The 15077-nt window shown below is 51.9% G+C and overlaps 3 protein-coding genes across 3 annotated transcripts; all 3 read left to right on the forward strand.

Moving 5' to 3' along the window:
• Nucleotides 1-5538: 5538 nt before the first annotated feature.
• clcA (putative C6 finger domain protein) lies at nucleotides 5539-8919 on the forward strand (the record flags this gene model as incomplete). The annotated part of the gene is made up of 4 exons (XM_058447515.1): nucleotides 5539-6099; nucleotides 6154-6266; nucleotides 6326-8653; nucleotides 8712-8919. The coding sequence occupies 4 exons, from the start codon at nucleotides 5539-5541 to the stop codon at nucleotides 8917-8919; spliced, it is 3210 nt and encodes a 1069-aa protein (XP_058312926.1).
• Nucleotides 8920-10178: 1259 nt separating this feature from the next.
• Nucleotides 10179-10805, forward strand: N7498_000453 (uncharacterized protein; the record flags this gene model as incomplete). Its single annotated transcript, XM_058447516.1, has 1 exon — nucleotides 10179-10805. One exon carries the CDS (start codon nucleotides 10179-10181, stop codon nucleotides 10803-10805), a length of 627 nt encoding a protein of 208 aa, XP_058312927.1.
• A 2632-nt stretch (nucleotides 10806-13437) lies between these two features.
• On the forward strand, nucleotides 13438-14529 carry N7498_000454 (short chain dehydrogenase/reductase family protein; the record flags this gene model as incomplete). The annotated part of the gene is made up of 2 exons (XM_058447517.1): nucleotides 13438-13474; nucleotides 13526-14529. 2 exons carry the CDS (start codon nucleotides 13438-13440, stop codon nucleotides 14527-14529), a joined length of 1041 nt encoding a protein of 346 aa, XP_058312928.1.
• Between the last annotated feature and the right edge of the window lie 548 nt (nucleotides 14530-15077).

Here is a 15077-nt window from a genome sequence, read left to right on the forward strand (position 1 = left end):
CGCCATGTGGCGCTGATCTTTTCAAATCCACAACGGGGACCTCGGGGACCAGGAAAGCGCCCTTACGGGAAAAGTACGTACTTTTGAACCCATCCCCAACTCCATCTCAAACTTAGTTATTTCGGAGGTTGGAGACTTGAAAATCTGATTTAGGTGGGGTGGAAGAGAAACACACGGAGGAAAGTTGGGAGGATGAAATCGGAATCAGAACTATGTAGTAAGCCCGTTGCAAAACCGATGTTGGGACTGGGAATGCAAGTTGGCCAGCAATGACATGCGTCATCTGTGCATTTCCCGAGAGACGGGTGTGGTGTGTTGGTGTATCCGCGCCCTCGGGTTGACTTTGTCTTGCTCTCCACTTGGGATCGGCGAAGAGTTGCAGGGTGAGATTGGAGATTTTGAAATTACACACCGCAAAGTAGGATGGGGCTAGATTGCATTTCGGGTGTATCGTTGTTCAAGATACTACTTCGAAGGTTTAGGTACAAGTCATAGACTCGTGTTGATGTAGTAACCTCGAAGTAGGGTGTCTGGAAGATCCCCAAGTTCCCTTCGCTTCAGTTTCCTTGCATTGAGAACAGACCAGCCGTTCCTGCGAGTCTGATTGTGAGTGTTTGTTGGGTTTTCATCACACGAGATCAAGGGGTGGCTGCAGCGTAAGGAGGTTCTTGGACATGCAAAATGCCCAGTTGGCGAGTCAGGCATAGGACTTGTAGAGGTCGCTATGATTAGCGAGTACAACCATTGGATACAAGCCCGAGCAACACCGAAACTAACAACAGGTCTGCACAAGTACAGTAACAAGCCGCGGCTTACCCAATCTCTTCTAAAAAAGGGCTGCGTTCGAACCACATGGGACGGGTCCCACGTGGACTCCGGTCAGGACGTTGGTGAAGTATCATATCGCTGTGCGACGCGTCAGTTTCACTGTCGCTGAACCGGTGGCAAGGGCTCTCGATGAGACATGACATCAATCTTGAACGGGGCGACCAAACAGCTGCTGCGAGGACCTGCGCTGTGCGACTCGGGGGCTATACGTCACATTTGGATTGTGAGGATGAAACCGTATTCCAGCAGGCAACACGAGACCTGGAAAAATCCAGAGATGGAAATAAACTGCGAGGCCTCGTACTTTCTGTCCATCGAGCTAGAAGCAATGATTATATCGACTTCAAGGAGAACAAACAGTCCAGGACCATGGGTTTGGACCCGGGGGAAGCGGCCGGTCCCGCTGTCACGGAGCTGAACTCGCGTTCGAGAATTAGACGTGCCACTCTGTTCAGCTGTGGTCCTCCCGATCCATTCTGTCCGCACGAATCAGAGCCTGCCATCGCCGATGTTCCTGATACCCTCTGATACAAGCGGTTCGCTCGTCACTAGAAATCTGGTAACGACCAGGTTGACGGCGCAGATTGGCTCGTTGTCTCATGCCAGCCGTTGGTGTGAATGCCCCCCCAGCATTCTCTACTGTAGAGTCACACATGGAGAATTTTTCCTCCGATCAGCAGTCGAAGGCCCACTGAGCGGCGTGATTCGCCCCTCGTGACAATCCCCTTGAATTATGGGGCTGAAACATGGAGCTGACGTCCCACTATGATTCACCGGTGTGCTGTATACACCAGCCACTACACTTACCCCGGTGCTTGGAGCATTCCGGAACTTGAGGATCGAGTCATGACCCTGCCCATAGCGATAACACCAATATCTCTAGGTCAACCGCCACTGCCGCGGCGTACAATAAAAACAAAAAGCAAAACACGAACGCGCGTGTCTTGGAGGTTGGGACGCTAGGAACTTGAGACCTACCGTTTGCTGGGGATGCAGACGATCCTCCCTACAATATCAACTCATGCGCGGTGCCGCATTTCGTAAACACCACAGATTCCAACCAGGGGCGAAGATCGATCTCCAGATAGTCAACATTCCATCGGTCTCGTGAGACCCCCCTCCTCCCCACCCATTGGCGCACGCGTTGAAGCTCACCAGCATATCTGTTCTCCGGGGTCTTCGCATGCCCACGAAGCTACCATCTATCTCGCGTACGCGTAAACAAGACTCACGCGCCAATGTATCGGCATGTGCCGGCGACGACCATTACAATCCAGCCCAATAGCAGCCGCCATACACCAGGCGAATTCTTATTTCCGGGGTAGTTGGGTAAGCGTGTAGGTCAGCGGCGCACCCCTTGCATAGGGTCATAGGTTCATGTTCATCATCAAAACTCTATCGTCGCTAGAGAGTACTGTTTCATGCATGGCTTGCAGAGCACAGGGAAATCTGGATATGGAGATTCCTGCGACTGCGGCTGCTTGAGGGATCGGCCAGGAGGTGAATTGGGAGGCTGGCTGAGTTCGTTCTGTCCAATGTGCTTGTAATTTTGGCGTACGAAATCCAGTAACCTAGTTTCTGTGGGAATCCTATGCAGGCCCTGGTCTATTTTGAAACCAGTCTGCTCTATGCGCCGGTGCAGTGTACCGATGGACCTGGTTTTTAATTTTGACGCCCGACGCGGCCTTTATTTAACCCCCTGGAGCAGGATGCGCCCAACGGGACCCAGGAGACCGGATACTGGAAACGGTCCGGAAAATCAGGATCGAAATAATTATACTACCGAAAAATAAAAAACAAATCAAAATGGAAATAGAAATCCGGTGGTAGAGGGACCCAAGAGAAAATGCTATCGGTGTTCATCCCTTATTGCGAATGCAATTGACATGGCGGCGAGAATGTGGCAGTCGAACATTTCGCCAATGACACCCGCGAAGAGCAGGAAGCGAGACCCTCTCAAGAATGGGGTCAATGGAGATATTTCTAACACGGTGTGTTTCCGAGGACACGTCAAATAATAAATCTGAAAGAAAAAAATGGAATGGCTTGCCCGGATGGGGCCGGGTCAAAACTATTGTACTGTAACTTGCCGCCATGCGGTATCAGGGCCATCACGACTCCACCGAGCCCGCTCCGAATCCATCGCTGCTCCTGACTGGATTGCGACGTTCATGATGATGGGCGCCTACACGTACGGCCAACAGTCAAATGAAAGCCAAAGCTTAGGACTTTTCTCTGACTCTGTGCGACCTGGGTTGGGAATTTCAATGCGCCGAAGGTTTGGAACGGGGTCTTTTTGTTTTGATTCTCCGTGCCACCGTTGCTTTTCTACTGGTTCCCACTTTGGTTGCTGGTGGCTTTGATGGTCGAATTTTTTAGATTAGGCTCCAGTTTTGATATCATGGTTGGTGAGACGTGCGCCAATGATAGGGGAGATTCCGCGGTAGACACACCGCGGGTATGAAGTCATCCGCTTGGATCGCGCTTTGTGCTGCTTCTAGGGAGGTGATCTGGTAGGTCCCCTGGCTTTGCTTGGCTTTAATATATATTGATATTATAGATCATGGCTGGCTGGATCATTGGTTTTTCGAGCTCCTTGCGGGCAGAGCATTGTGAGCAGTCGGTACCTAGCCGCCGGCATATATAGCCAGCCTTGGACGGAGACCGAGTTATAATTATAAGCCGCTGCTCCACAGCTGATAAAACGTGTGACCCGAATATTGTCACTTGCCGTCCTGTTTGATGAGCTCCTACTGCAAGACATAACGACAATCCTCCGCATTTACTCCATACAGTACTCTGGATATTTTGTGGGTACTCCCGTGGCCGGACCCATGGATGAAGCAACGGGTCCCTGGGTTGTTTCCGTGGGCGGTAAATTACAAGACTATACTTCGCGGTTGACCTGTCTCGATCACAATAAAAGCGTGTCAACAGCCAACCGAGATCTTGGGTCAACCACACCCGTTGATCTGCCAGAAACCACATTCCTGGGGCGCTCTTGGGCCGGCGCCACGGGATTCGCCGGGTGTTTTCGAGAACTTTGTCGATCTGGAGTTGTATCCACTTGATTTGTGAATCGGGAATCCAATAGAGATCGCTCATTGTCCAGCGCCCCTTGCGGTGCCGCAATCGAACTTTGATCTCTTCGCTTCGTACCGTGGATCCCCGAACTCTGATCCAGATGAGATCGGGCACTTCGTAGACACGATTGGATGAGACCGTCGATGCTAATCGAGGTTCGCTTCGATCGCGCCCCGGGATTTGGTCTCTGGGAAGGGAATCCCGGTTCTCGTCATGGGAGAGGAGGATGACAGGCTCCACCGAAGGATGGAATCCTGCCGGGCACCCAGCACGGATCAGTGGGATGGTTTTCTCGGGCAGAAGCGATGAAACAGACCTCCTACAGTGCGGACCGGCCTCGCTACCGCGCGAAGTACGACTCAGAAAGCAGTAGCCCGCAAGGGAAATGCCTAGGAAATCGGTTGTCATGTAGCATTGCACTGTCGAAGGATTCCAAATCCATGAAAGTATCCCCCACCTGTCGTGGACCCACCGCGCGGTCTGTCATGAGGCAAAAAAGAAACGGGAGCAGACCTGTCAACTCCGGCGTTTGCGACTTTATCAGGGACTGGACTGGACTGGCACCGGACCAGGAACTAGGGCCCTGCAACCACATCCCCATATCTGGAATCGATCGAATATCGTACAGGCCAAGGGAGGGGCAAACACAGGTTTGGCCGCGTCGATCTCACACGTAATTAAGCTGCTGATGTCCATGTCCGCGGACTGGTGTACTTCTGCCCTTTTCCCCCGGTTATATTCTCGCTCCCTCGCTTCTTTACCTTTTCCCTCCCTTCCAGACCCAGACTGCTGGAACCTCGTTGTTTTGCTCGCCTTCAGGACCCGACAGCCCGGCTTAGCTTCCTTCGCTCCCACTAGATCCTCGACCCGAGGATCTTGACTCCACAGACCAAGCAGTGCTCGACGATTGGTCTTCCAGCGTCCTCAACCTAGGCAGGTTGTGAACCGAAGAAGGTAATCTCACTGAACCCGAACTGCACTTGCCCCCTCACCAGCCCCGTCACCGTCCCGGTGGAAATTACCGTTACATACCAATACACGCCAGTACACCGCACTCGTGTACCCGCGTAACTGGATGCTCCACCCCGACTTTCCCTGTACAAGCTTCCCTTTCCCCCTCCTCTACCTGTGCGATCTATCTGATACGTCCGTGGACTTTTCCTGTCTGTTTCTTGTTTCTTGTCTCTCTTCTCTACTTGTTCTCTACCCATGATCCGATCCTCCGCCCTGCCCGATCCTCTTTTCTGACTTGTTACTTCTTTGTTTCATAGTCGCTCCACTCTGTGCCCGCCTCCAAGAGCTCCCGACCCGCGCCCAATTTTTGCGCCGATACCCCGGCTCACCGTCACCGCGGGCTTGTCACTGGCGCAGCTAATATTTGCGCGACTCTATCCCGTCCATCACCCTCGACCTTCCTGACCTGGTTTACCTTCCCTCTCGGTCTGCCGCCTCGTCATGTTCATCTAGACGGCGAATCTCCAAGCTATATTGCTTCTGTAAACGGTATCCTGCGCACCCTTGTTCACTGATCTATGGCATGAGGCCGTTGCCGGGAATCATTGTGGTTGACATCGGTCTCAGATCACTAGCACCCTCGGACGGAGACTCGACTTCGAACTCGACCCGATGCAGCGCATGCCACCTCCCGAGGGGCACCATATGCCTCCCGGCGCGCATGGTGTCTACGAGCATGCATGGCGCCCTCCATACCACCCCCCACCATACGACGGCCATGCGCCGCCGGATTCTCGCCGTACCTCAACGGCTTCGGCGTCGCTGCCTCCCCAAGGATATCCCGTCATGCCCAACCGTGAACTACCGCAGCTTCCTCCCTCCGGACCAGATGGACCCTATGGCCGAGCCAGTAGCCTATCGGGTCCCCCTCCCCACCCGGCACAAGAATCAAGTCCAGTACACGCCAGCTATCGTCCGATAAATGGAACGCCGCACGAGTCGTCGCCGCATTCTGCTCCCCCGGAATATCGGGCGCGCATGGGAGGCTTTCAACCCCCCGAGCAGCCGACCCCCACCGAGTCAACACCGACACCTGCTTCTCTGCCTCCGACATCACAGTTCATGACACCGGCTCCACAGATTCCTCCCGGCACTCCTGGTCCCTATGACCCGGGCTATTATCAGAACCCGGCATATGGGGCACGCCAGCGCAAGGCGGCGCGAGCAACACAGGTCAGTTTTCGCCGGTACGCCGTCTTGATGATTGACTAACCTGGATAATTGTAGGCTTGTGATCAATGTCGTGCGAGGAAAGCCAAATGCGACGAAGGAAGACCGGCTTGTAGTCACTGCAAAGAGAACAACTTGATTTGTGTGTACAAAGAAGTACCACCTCACAAGTCTGTGCCCTTTCCCGGAGAAGCCGAGAACGGAATATTGACCTAACTTTGATCAGCAGGCAGGAGAAGACGGCTCAGCTGTTATTGGACCGACTGATGGAGATGGAAGATAAATTCATCGATCGAATCGGCAGAGTAGAGAAGTACCAGGTGGACCAGGGACAAATACTGGAACAGCTTCTGGGAGGGCCGAGTGATGCAACCCGCGCGCTTAAATATCGCACAAATAATCCTGTTCCGCCCCGGGACCCTGTTTTAAAGACAGAAGCCCCGGCCATGCAGGCAATGCAGACCATGCAGACCATGCAGACCATGCAACCGGACATCGACGACAAGAGCCCGTTCTTTGGGCAACAACAACCACAACCTCCACTGAACGCCAGTTCCAGCTTTGATGACGTGAAGAATGACAATGAGGGAGAGCTTTCGATTCCGGTGGAACATACAACCGCCGCGCACAAACTTTTGATGTGGCCGTCTATCAAAAGACTAATCACCCCGAACGAATATGATGAGGACTACGTCATGAGACTAGAGGAAGAGCGTGGTCTCATCAGCGTCTATGGACAGGGTGAGATATCGTCCACGGCCGATGATAGCCAACTACCTTCCCCTCCTATTACCCGCGACGGAGGAAGCTTCGATGAGACCCGAATCAACGGTGATTCCAATATTCAGATCGGTGTCACATCTGATCCGGGCGAAGTTGATATTGACAGCTTCGGTCGCCTGAGCCTGGATGCGAAGACGGCTCGACGGTACTACCATACCTATCTGGATCGTATTCACCAACTGCATCCTTTCCTCAACAAACCTGAGTTGGATGGAAAGGTGGAGACATTCATTCGATCGTTTTGCCCTCGAGACGCTTCGCCGATTCAACAGTCCGGTACTCTTTGCCGGGAGAACTCACGACCGATGAAACGCAAACGTTCTCATGACGATTTACAGGGTGTACGTGGTGGATCTGTGGATGCTGCTGCCGTCTCTACCCGGCCACGCGTGGGCCGGAATATTGACAACGCTATCATTTTGCTCATCTTCGCACTCGGGGCCATCTGTGAGACTAAATCTCCCCTTCCGGGCCCCGTCATGGATAGGCCCGACTACCTTGCTCAAGATATCCCCACACCCCTTCCACCTCTTCCCGTGGCTCCCGTGCACGCCACTCATGCTGCCAACGGGGTCCTTTCCCCTGCCAATTCCGATTCGGCTCTGCCAACATCAGCAGCGTTCTATAACCAGCAACTTCACACTACCAGCCAATCCTTCCCATCTTCGATAACTGAGATGCGGGCTCAGAATAACCAGTCCAAGCGGTCTATTCCTCGTACGAGGAATGAATACGGCCATGTCAAGAACCTCCAAATTATCCCGGGGTTGTCTCTGTATGGATACGCAACCACCATCCTGGGTCTCCTCCAGGGTGGCGTTGAGCTAGAACATGTGCAGGCAGGATTACTTGCAGGGCTCTACGCTGGTCAGCTGGCACACCCGTTCCAAAGCCACGGATGGATTTGCCAGGCTGCAAGGGCATGCCAAGTCCTCGTTCGACAAAAACGATATGAGCGACTCGAGGAGGACACCACGAAAGATCTATATAACTTTGCCTACTGGACATGTCTGCAACTGGAGAGTGATCTGCTCGCGGAGCTCGATATTCCAGCAAGTGGCATCTCTCGGTCTGAAGGCCGGATGAGTCTTCCAAAGGGAGTATTCATCCATCTGCCCGACGAGGGTGGCGCACCTTCAACGATCATGATGATGTTATACTCGGCTCAGATCCATCTTCGCAAAGTTCTCAACAGAGTCCACACAGATCTTTACAAAGTCGAAAAGCAGGGGCAAACGCGATGGTCGTCCAATGTGCAACAAGCTCTCAGTATGAACCTCGACCTCTGGCGCACTAGTCTCCCCACTACCATGAGCTGGGATGATAAGGAGCCTCCAGCCAAGGACATCAATGCTGCGCGTATGCGAGCCAAGTACTACGGAGCCCGGTACATTATTCACCGACCTCTGCTATATCACGCGCTTCACTATGGCCAGACTGGTGCCCGGGTTGGTTCCGTTGCCCAGACCTCCGTCGACTCGCCCACGGGATCTGCCAGTAACTCGCAAACGCAACAGATGTCGCCGTCAATGCCGCATGCCGGTCAGCGGGCCCCGGGCATGACACGCATCATGAGCAATCTAGGCAACCCGTCAGCCGAATTCATGTCTTTTGCAAACGGCTGGACTCCACCAACCGTCGCCTTGCGCGAGCTTCCACAGAAACTCCGTCGCGCCTGCAAGGTCTGCATTGAGTCGGCTATCCTGAGTACCGAAGCATTCGACGGGATCCCAGATCGACTCGTCGTCACCAACATCTTCGGCACAGCCCATGCGTAAGCTCCCCCCTCCCCCACCTTCTACCATTCAAACCCACTTACTAACACCCTCTAGACAATTTGGAAACATGCTCGTCCTCTCCGCAACATACATGTCCAGCCTCTCCGAGCTCGTTGAGCCCTCAACCCTTGAACGACTCCTCAAGCGCACAATCCGCTTTCTCCTCCGCAGCGAGAATATCTCGCCAACCCTCCGAGCCGACGCAAAGATCCTAACCGAAATCTACAGGAAGATCTTCGGCCAGATGCCCGTCCTCAACTAGCTTTTCCACGATGTGATACCATATTTCTTGATTTAGGTTTCTTGGTGTTCAACCGGCGTGTATAAACCCGTTTCACTTCTTTTGGAAGAGAATGTGCGGGGTGGCCCATATTGCATTTTTGTTTCACGGTCTATCTCATGGATATACTCCGATTCGATTTTGGATTTTGCCTGGGAGGAGTTCGAGCTCCAATGCGGCCATTATACTTTTTGCATTGCGATAAACCATCGGTCTGAGATACCTTTTTTTTTTATTGTTCTTACTTTCTGGGTTGCATTTTGATATCTCTGGTTGGCTTTGGTGTTTTTGATTTTATTCCCCAATCAGACTGCCGATGCAGATACCGGTTTTCCGATCTTTCAATTTTCAATGATGTGATTGAATAACTTATATTCCTGGTAGATATTGTGAGACTGAAGTAAAAAAGTAGAGGCGGCACCAAATCCATAAAGTGAAGGCAGCGAGGGTTACCATTTAGTTCCACGGTATACGGCAGTGAGGCCAGTAGGACATCGGTTCGCCACAACTTATTTGGCACCGTGGATCCGATGGCCGTACATGAAACACTTTCTCCACGTCAGTAGATTAGCCTGTGCTAGGTTGGAAGACCTTTCTAGTTGCCACGAGTACTTTTATTGACCCTTTGAATTATTTCAGCTCCCCAAAGGCGAAGCGTAGACGATCCCCAACCTTCCTTTGGCTATCGGCCGAACAAATGGCTAAACAAACCCACACAGACTCGCAACCCCAGAGCAAACACCCATGAATAACAACAACACAGCAAGCCCCTGAGCCCAAGTGGAGTCAACTACAGGCCGAGAAACAATGGCGTATTCTAAGAAAAGAAAATATCCCGCCCCTATGACATGGCATGGCCCCGCGGCGGCCCCCAACCCTAAGCCGGACCATCAACAGAGCCGCGCCTCAGCCTTACCCCCGCTTGACAGACAAATTTGTTGGTCGACAGGAAGGGTTACCCCTCTTTTTTGCTGGCATGGAGGAGGCTGAGCATCATAAAGGACTGGAGAGGAAATTGATAAAAGACTCCGGAACCCTTTCCCGTAGAACGGAGAGAATTCTATTTTCTGCAAATGGAGACAACTCGAGGGGCTCTCTACTTGAAACATAGCTATAACTATTTTAGGACTGAGCTATTGGTAAGGAAACTTTGATACTGAAAATCTCAGTTCTAAATACTCACTTACAAAAGGCTCCCGGTTCCTTCACCATACCCGCCATAAAGCCAATTATAAAGCACCATGGCCAACACCATCCCCTCGGTACACCTATACCAACCACCCTCCGACCAAGGAAATTTCCAGCATTACAACAATGACAGCATAAGCATAATCAGCCACTCGCGGTGCCAGTCTCTCGTCTCCGCCATCTCCGCCGAGGGCGACGACAACGGGCACATCGGGCTATTAAACGACCACCGACATACACGTAACTTCTCAAAAAGCTCTCGAGAGGAGCAATACCAAGACCGCTCCCACCTATCAAACAACCACCACTCTCAAGCCCACCCCAGCGAGAACCAAAAACGCACCCCCATCCAGCCTCCCCAACCAATCCTCCCCGGCCTCCCAACGCCAGCAACACACCCTACCCCAAAGCCTCGACGAGAATCAACACGCTATTATAGCGGTGCTGGCTGGGACACACAAATCGGGTACGAGTGGGAGATACAAGGGGAGTATAATCCGGGACATAGCACGGGGCTGAAGATATGGAATTCGTGGAGTAATGCGAAGACGGAGTGGAGGGTTGGGAGCCGGGAGAGGGTTTTGAAGTATTATGTCGGCGGGCCGCTTTTGGTACTCTTTGTTTTGGCGATTGTTCTCGTTATCGTGTGGTTGATTGTTTATTTTGCCAAGTGGACGTAGGAGTTCTATACCCCGATGTATGGGGAGGGATTTGGTTGTTGGTGTTTGGAGTTGGGATACCTGGTTAATTTGGAGACTATTGGATTTAGGTGATCCATAGCATGCTGTGGACCTATTTAATGTGACATTTTTTTAATTAAAGAAGGGTTTCTTTTAAATGTCGGGGTTGCTGCTTATGAGAAGTATTTCACAAGAACCTCCGGACCGTCTGGGAGACGACGTGACTGGCTCGTACCCTGATGGCATGCCGCGAAATATTCTCCGAGATCCAGAGCTGAAACCAGGTTAGCTGGTTGTCTTGAGGTCAATGTTTTAGAGATGGGATATAAATTCGTTGGATTCCATTCTGGATTGTGGATTTTTTATCAACAAGAAGAATCTCAAGTCTATCTAACCGACCTGTCTGGAACTTGGTAATCTACCTCAAATTGCCTGGGCAATCTTAATGGTTCTCATTGTTGACATATCTAGTGACAAACTCGGGTGCTTTTGACCTACTATCATTCGAAATGAAGTTGAGCTACTTCCTCGCTTTCCTCGGCCTGGCCGGCGCCGCTATTGCTGCACGCGATAGTGGTTAGTTACTTCCCACCTATACAAGACGTGCTTCGAGCTGACTACAATAGATGACTTCGACATCGATGTGCCTGACATAGTGGATGGTGATGTTTACTATGACGGCCCCGGCGTCCAAGTTGTTGGTGACTTACCTGGATTTGAAGTCGACGATTGATATGCCATTGAGAGCAATTCAACCGGTGACAGATTGAAGCTCGGTGGTTTATTTTAATTGAGAAAGAGTTGCAAAATTCAAGTCTGGAGTTGACGTTGGATTATACATTACAATCCGCGTAGTTTTCCAACTAAACGAAACAGTACGTTCTGAAGCGCAACGCATGCATCTGGTACCTCGGCGCTGCACCTTTTCAGTCATCATTACCAGCAAACGCTCGGATCCTCATTTTACATTACCCAACTTCAACTTACTTAAGAGAGTTTATCCTCACTTACCCTACTGCACCACGTACATTAAGTGAAACCTAACCATCTCACTTGACCTTACTTCAATAATCCTTACCTCCCTGACCTCACCCACTATTACATCTCACCCACCATTACCCCCCGACCTCATTCCTCCCTGCTCTATACTGCGCAAAAACATTTGACCATGACAACAGCGCCAACCTAGAGGACACCACACTCTTTGCGCTCAAGAAACTAGAGAATCGGTCGCAGTGTGGAAAGGTATCCCCTAATGTGTTTGACGGGAAGGTTTCATTCGTGTGCCGGCGGAGCGGAGGCTTGAGTATAGAGTTGGGGATGGGTGGGCGCTGTTGTGAGAATTTTTGGGTATGGAAGTTCCTGATTTACCGTTTCCTAGGGAGAATGATGCGGAAACGCATGATGAGAAGGCAAAGGCGCGTACGAGGTTAATTTGGGTTAATGGACTTAAGTTTATGGTGCCGTTGGTTGTGTTGTGTTGGGTTGGCTGTTGCTCTTGCGCCAAGGCGGCCTGGGGGTATAAGATTGTTATTCAAGGTGAACAAATAGGCATCACTCACTACTACTTAGGAGATACACTCTAACCTAGAAAAAGCTGTTTGCGGGCTGATAGGGCTGTGTTCAGTATTAGATGGTGCAGTGTTTTACATCTTCGTACTGGAAATGTTTAAAGGGGGAGATAGGTACATCGATAGATATTTCAAGAGATGGAACGGAAAGTAAACACGGGAATTTGGGGAAGTAAGCACCAAGATCAACGAGCCAGCTGGTGGGTCGACCTGGAACTTACACAGCCCCGTCATCTTAAGCACTGCCTCCATCTATATCACCCCCGTATCCCCCAGACTTTTTGAATAACATTTCTTTCGACTTTTTTTTTTTGAAAACATAACCCTCACCATTTTCACCATGTCGGTGCCTCTTGGATTTGATAACATTCTCTTCATCCTGAGGAGTTTTCGTTCCGGATTTCGATTCTTGGCGTCTCCGTTTAGACGAGATCGCGAAAAGGAACCAGGACGAGACTAAAAATATATCTGGAGTTTTCGGGTGATCTTTGGGTGTTCTACCTTTCCAATTACCGAGAAAGTTCCCCCTCGAATCCAAGGAACTGCAAACCGTCGAGAAGCACATAGCGACCTAAATCAACGATTCCAACGATACCACAGGCCTAAGACCGGCTTTGAATAAAGTCCAACGGAGTTCAAAAGCAACAACGCGACCAACGCGACCACCGGCTCAAAAACCAGCAACCAAAACCGACTGTTGTGTGAGAACATACATGGCCGATATCACACACGCGCCGGGGATAATGCACATGCGGCAACGGCTACTTTAGTCTCATCTGGGGAAGTGGGTCTTGCACACAGGATAGGCTATGTACGTCACTTTATTCGACGGTATAAAACAGAAATTAGATGGAAGGCCAATTATGATGAGCCAATGCAGAATCAAATGCATTTTTGGGCGCGGGCCTCGGCTTCCCCGCACAACACCGATCCGGCGACGCTGTAAATCAGAAGTTCACTTTCCTTTGATCCGGAATATTCAACCGGGCATTCAGTTCTATCTGGACTCTTTCAGTATCAAATTCCTGCGGGTCACATTGGACAGACTCAACTCGTGAAGCATGGCATCGCCGGCAAAGAAATGGCCGTCGAGAGAAGGTATGCACCTCCCCGTGCTTATACCCTGCAGCTTCTGACATATTGAGATAGGATTTACGGCGGACGTAGTGGGTAGAATCATCCAGTGGGCCTTGTTGGATCCCTGGAAAATGGTGCCTCTGCTGGCTCTGGCTCAATACACAGTCAAGGGGCGTGAGCTGCTCGAGGAGCGACCACATGCACTCAAGGCACTCAAGGCATTCGCCTCGCTGGCAGTCCTCGACCGACTCAGGGCATGGCTTGACCGTCGCATCATCAACAACGGCCAGAAAGATCACTACGACTGGAACCGGGAGATCGTGGTCTTGACCGGTGGCAGCAACGGCATCGGTAGACAGGTCGCGCAGTTGCTAGGCGATCGCGGTATCAAGGTTGCCATCCTGGATCTCTCGCCACCGACAGGCACCCTGCCAAACAGCGTCCGTTTCTACCAGTGCGACATCACGTCGGCCGAAGACATCGCCTCGGCCGGTAAATCGATCCGTGCCTCATTCGGCCGCCCGACCATCTTGATCAACAATGCGGGCATCGCCACCGGCAAGACCATTCTCGGCACTACACCCGAGCAGACTCGGCGCATGTTCGAGGTCAACACCTTCGCACACTACTGGCTGACACAGGAATTCCTGCCGGACATGGTTGCCAGTAACCACGGCATGGTAGTGACCGTGGCCTCGCAGGCCGGATACACCGTGACCCCGAACATGGTCGACTATTCAGCCACCAAAGCTGCAGCCATTGCCTTCCACGAGGGACTGGCCGCCGAGCTGGCTACCCGATATCAGGCACCCCGGGTCCGCACCGTCTTGGTGACGCAGGGATTCACGCGTACGGCGCTGATCAAAAATCTTACCCCTGAAGATACATTCGTCAACCCTCTACTGTATCCGGAGACGGTTGCGGAGGGCATTGTGAGCCAGGTGCTGACTGGTGAAAGTGGACATGTAGTTGTGCCCGCTACGGCAGGGTGGATAGCGCAGCGCCTCCGCGGGTACCCTCTGTGGTTCCAGCACTCGCTACGGTGCCGACTGGAGCGGCTGATGCGTGCTGATTAATTTTAATTTTGGCTTTGACCTCATCCTTGACAAGCGATTCTCTAGCTGATTATCTTAGTACTGTAATTATTAGTGTGGCTGGTTGTCCGAACTCGTATCACGGTATATAGTTGCGTGGCTCAGCTGAAGGCAACCGAAGCCGAGAAACAACAAACAACCATCAGCCATCAGCCATCAACCATACAAGTACTATATCGTATGTCCGGCCAATCTGATAACCCAAGAGCCCGTAGCGAGTGATCGAATTCACAGCGCAACAGAGAAACAGTCGCACGGCGCCGGAGTCCAAGTGACGAAATCGCCAGCCCCGTCCATTTCGGTGGCACGTGCACGGCCTTCACCGCGACTTCGATTGGCTCCACTCGATGCTGGACAGCTCATCCTGTGCCACACTCGATTTTCGCACAGGTTCTGCAAGTCTGCAAGTCTGCAATGCTGGATTAACCTCCTGCACGCAGTCTGACAGTTGCACTTGCCAATTCACTGGTGGACGTCGAGATCGAGATCGACTGTTGGAACCGGGGCCCCGATCGTCTGGAGCAACGCAG

Source organism: Penicillium cinerascens, assembly GCF_028974065.1.
Source record: "Penicillium cinerascens strain IBT 15544 chromosome Unknown contig_16_segment0_segment0, whole genome shotgun sequence".
Classification (NCBI taxonomy): domain Eukaryota; kingdom Fungi; phylum Ascomycota; class Eurotiomycetes; order Eurotiales; family Aspergillaceae; genus Penicillium; species Penicillium cinerascens.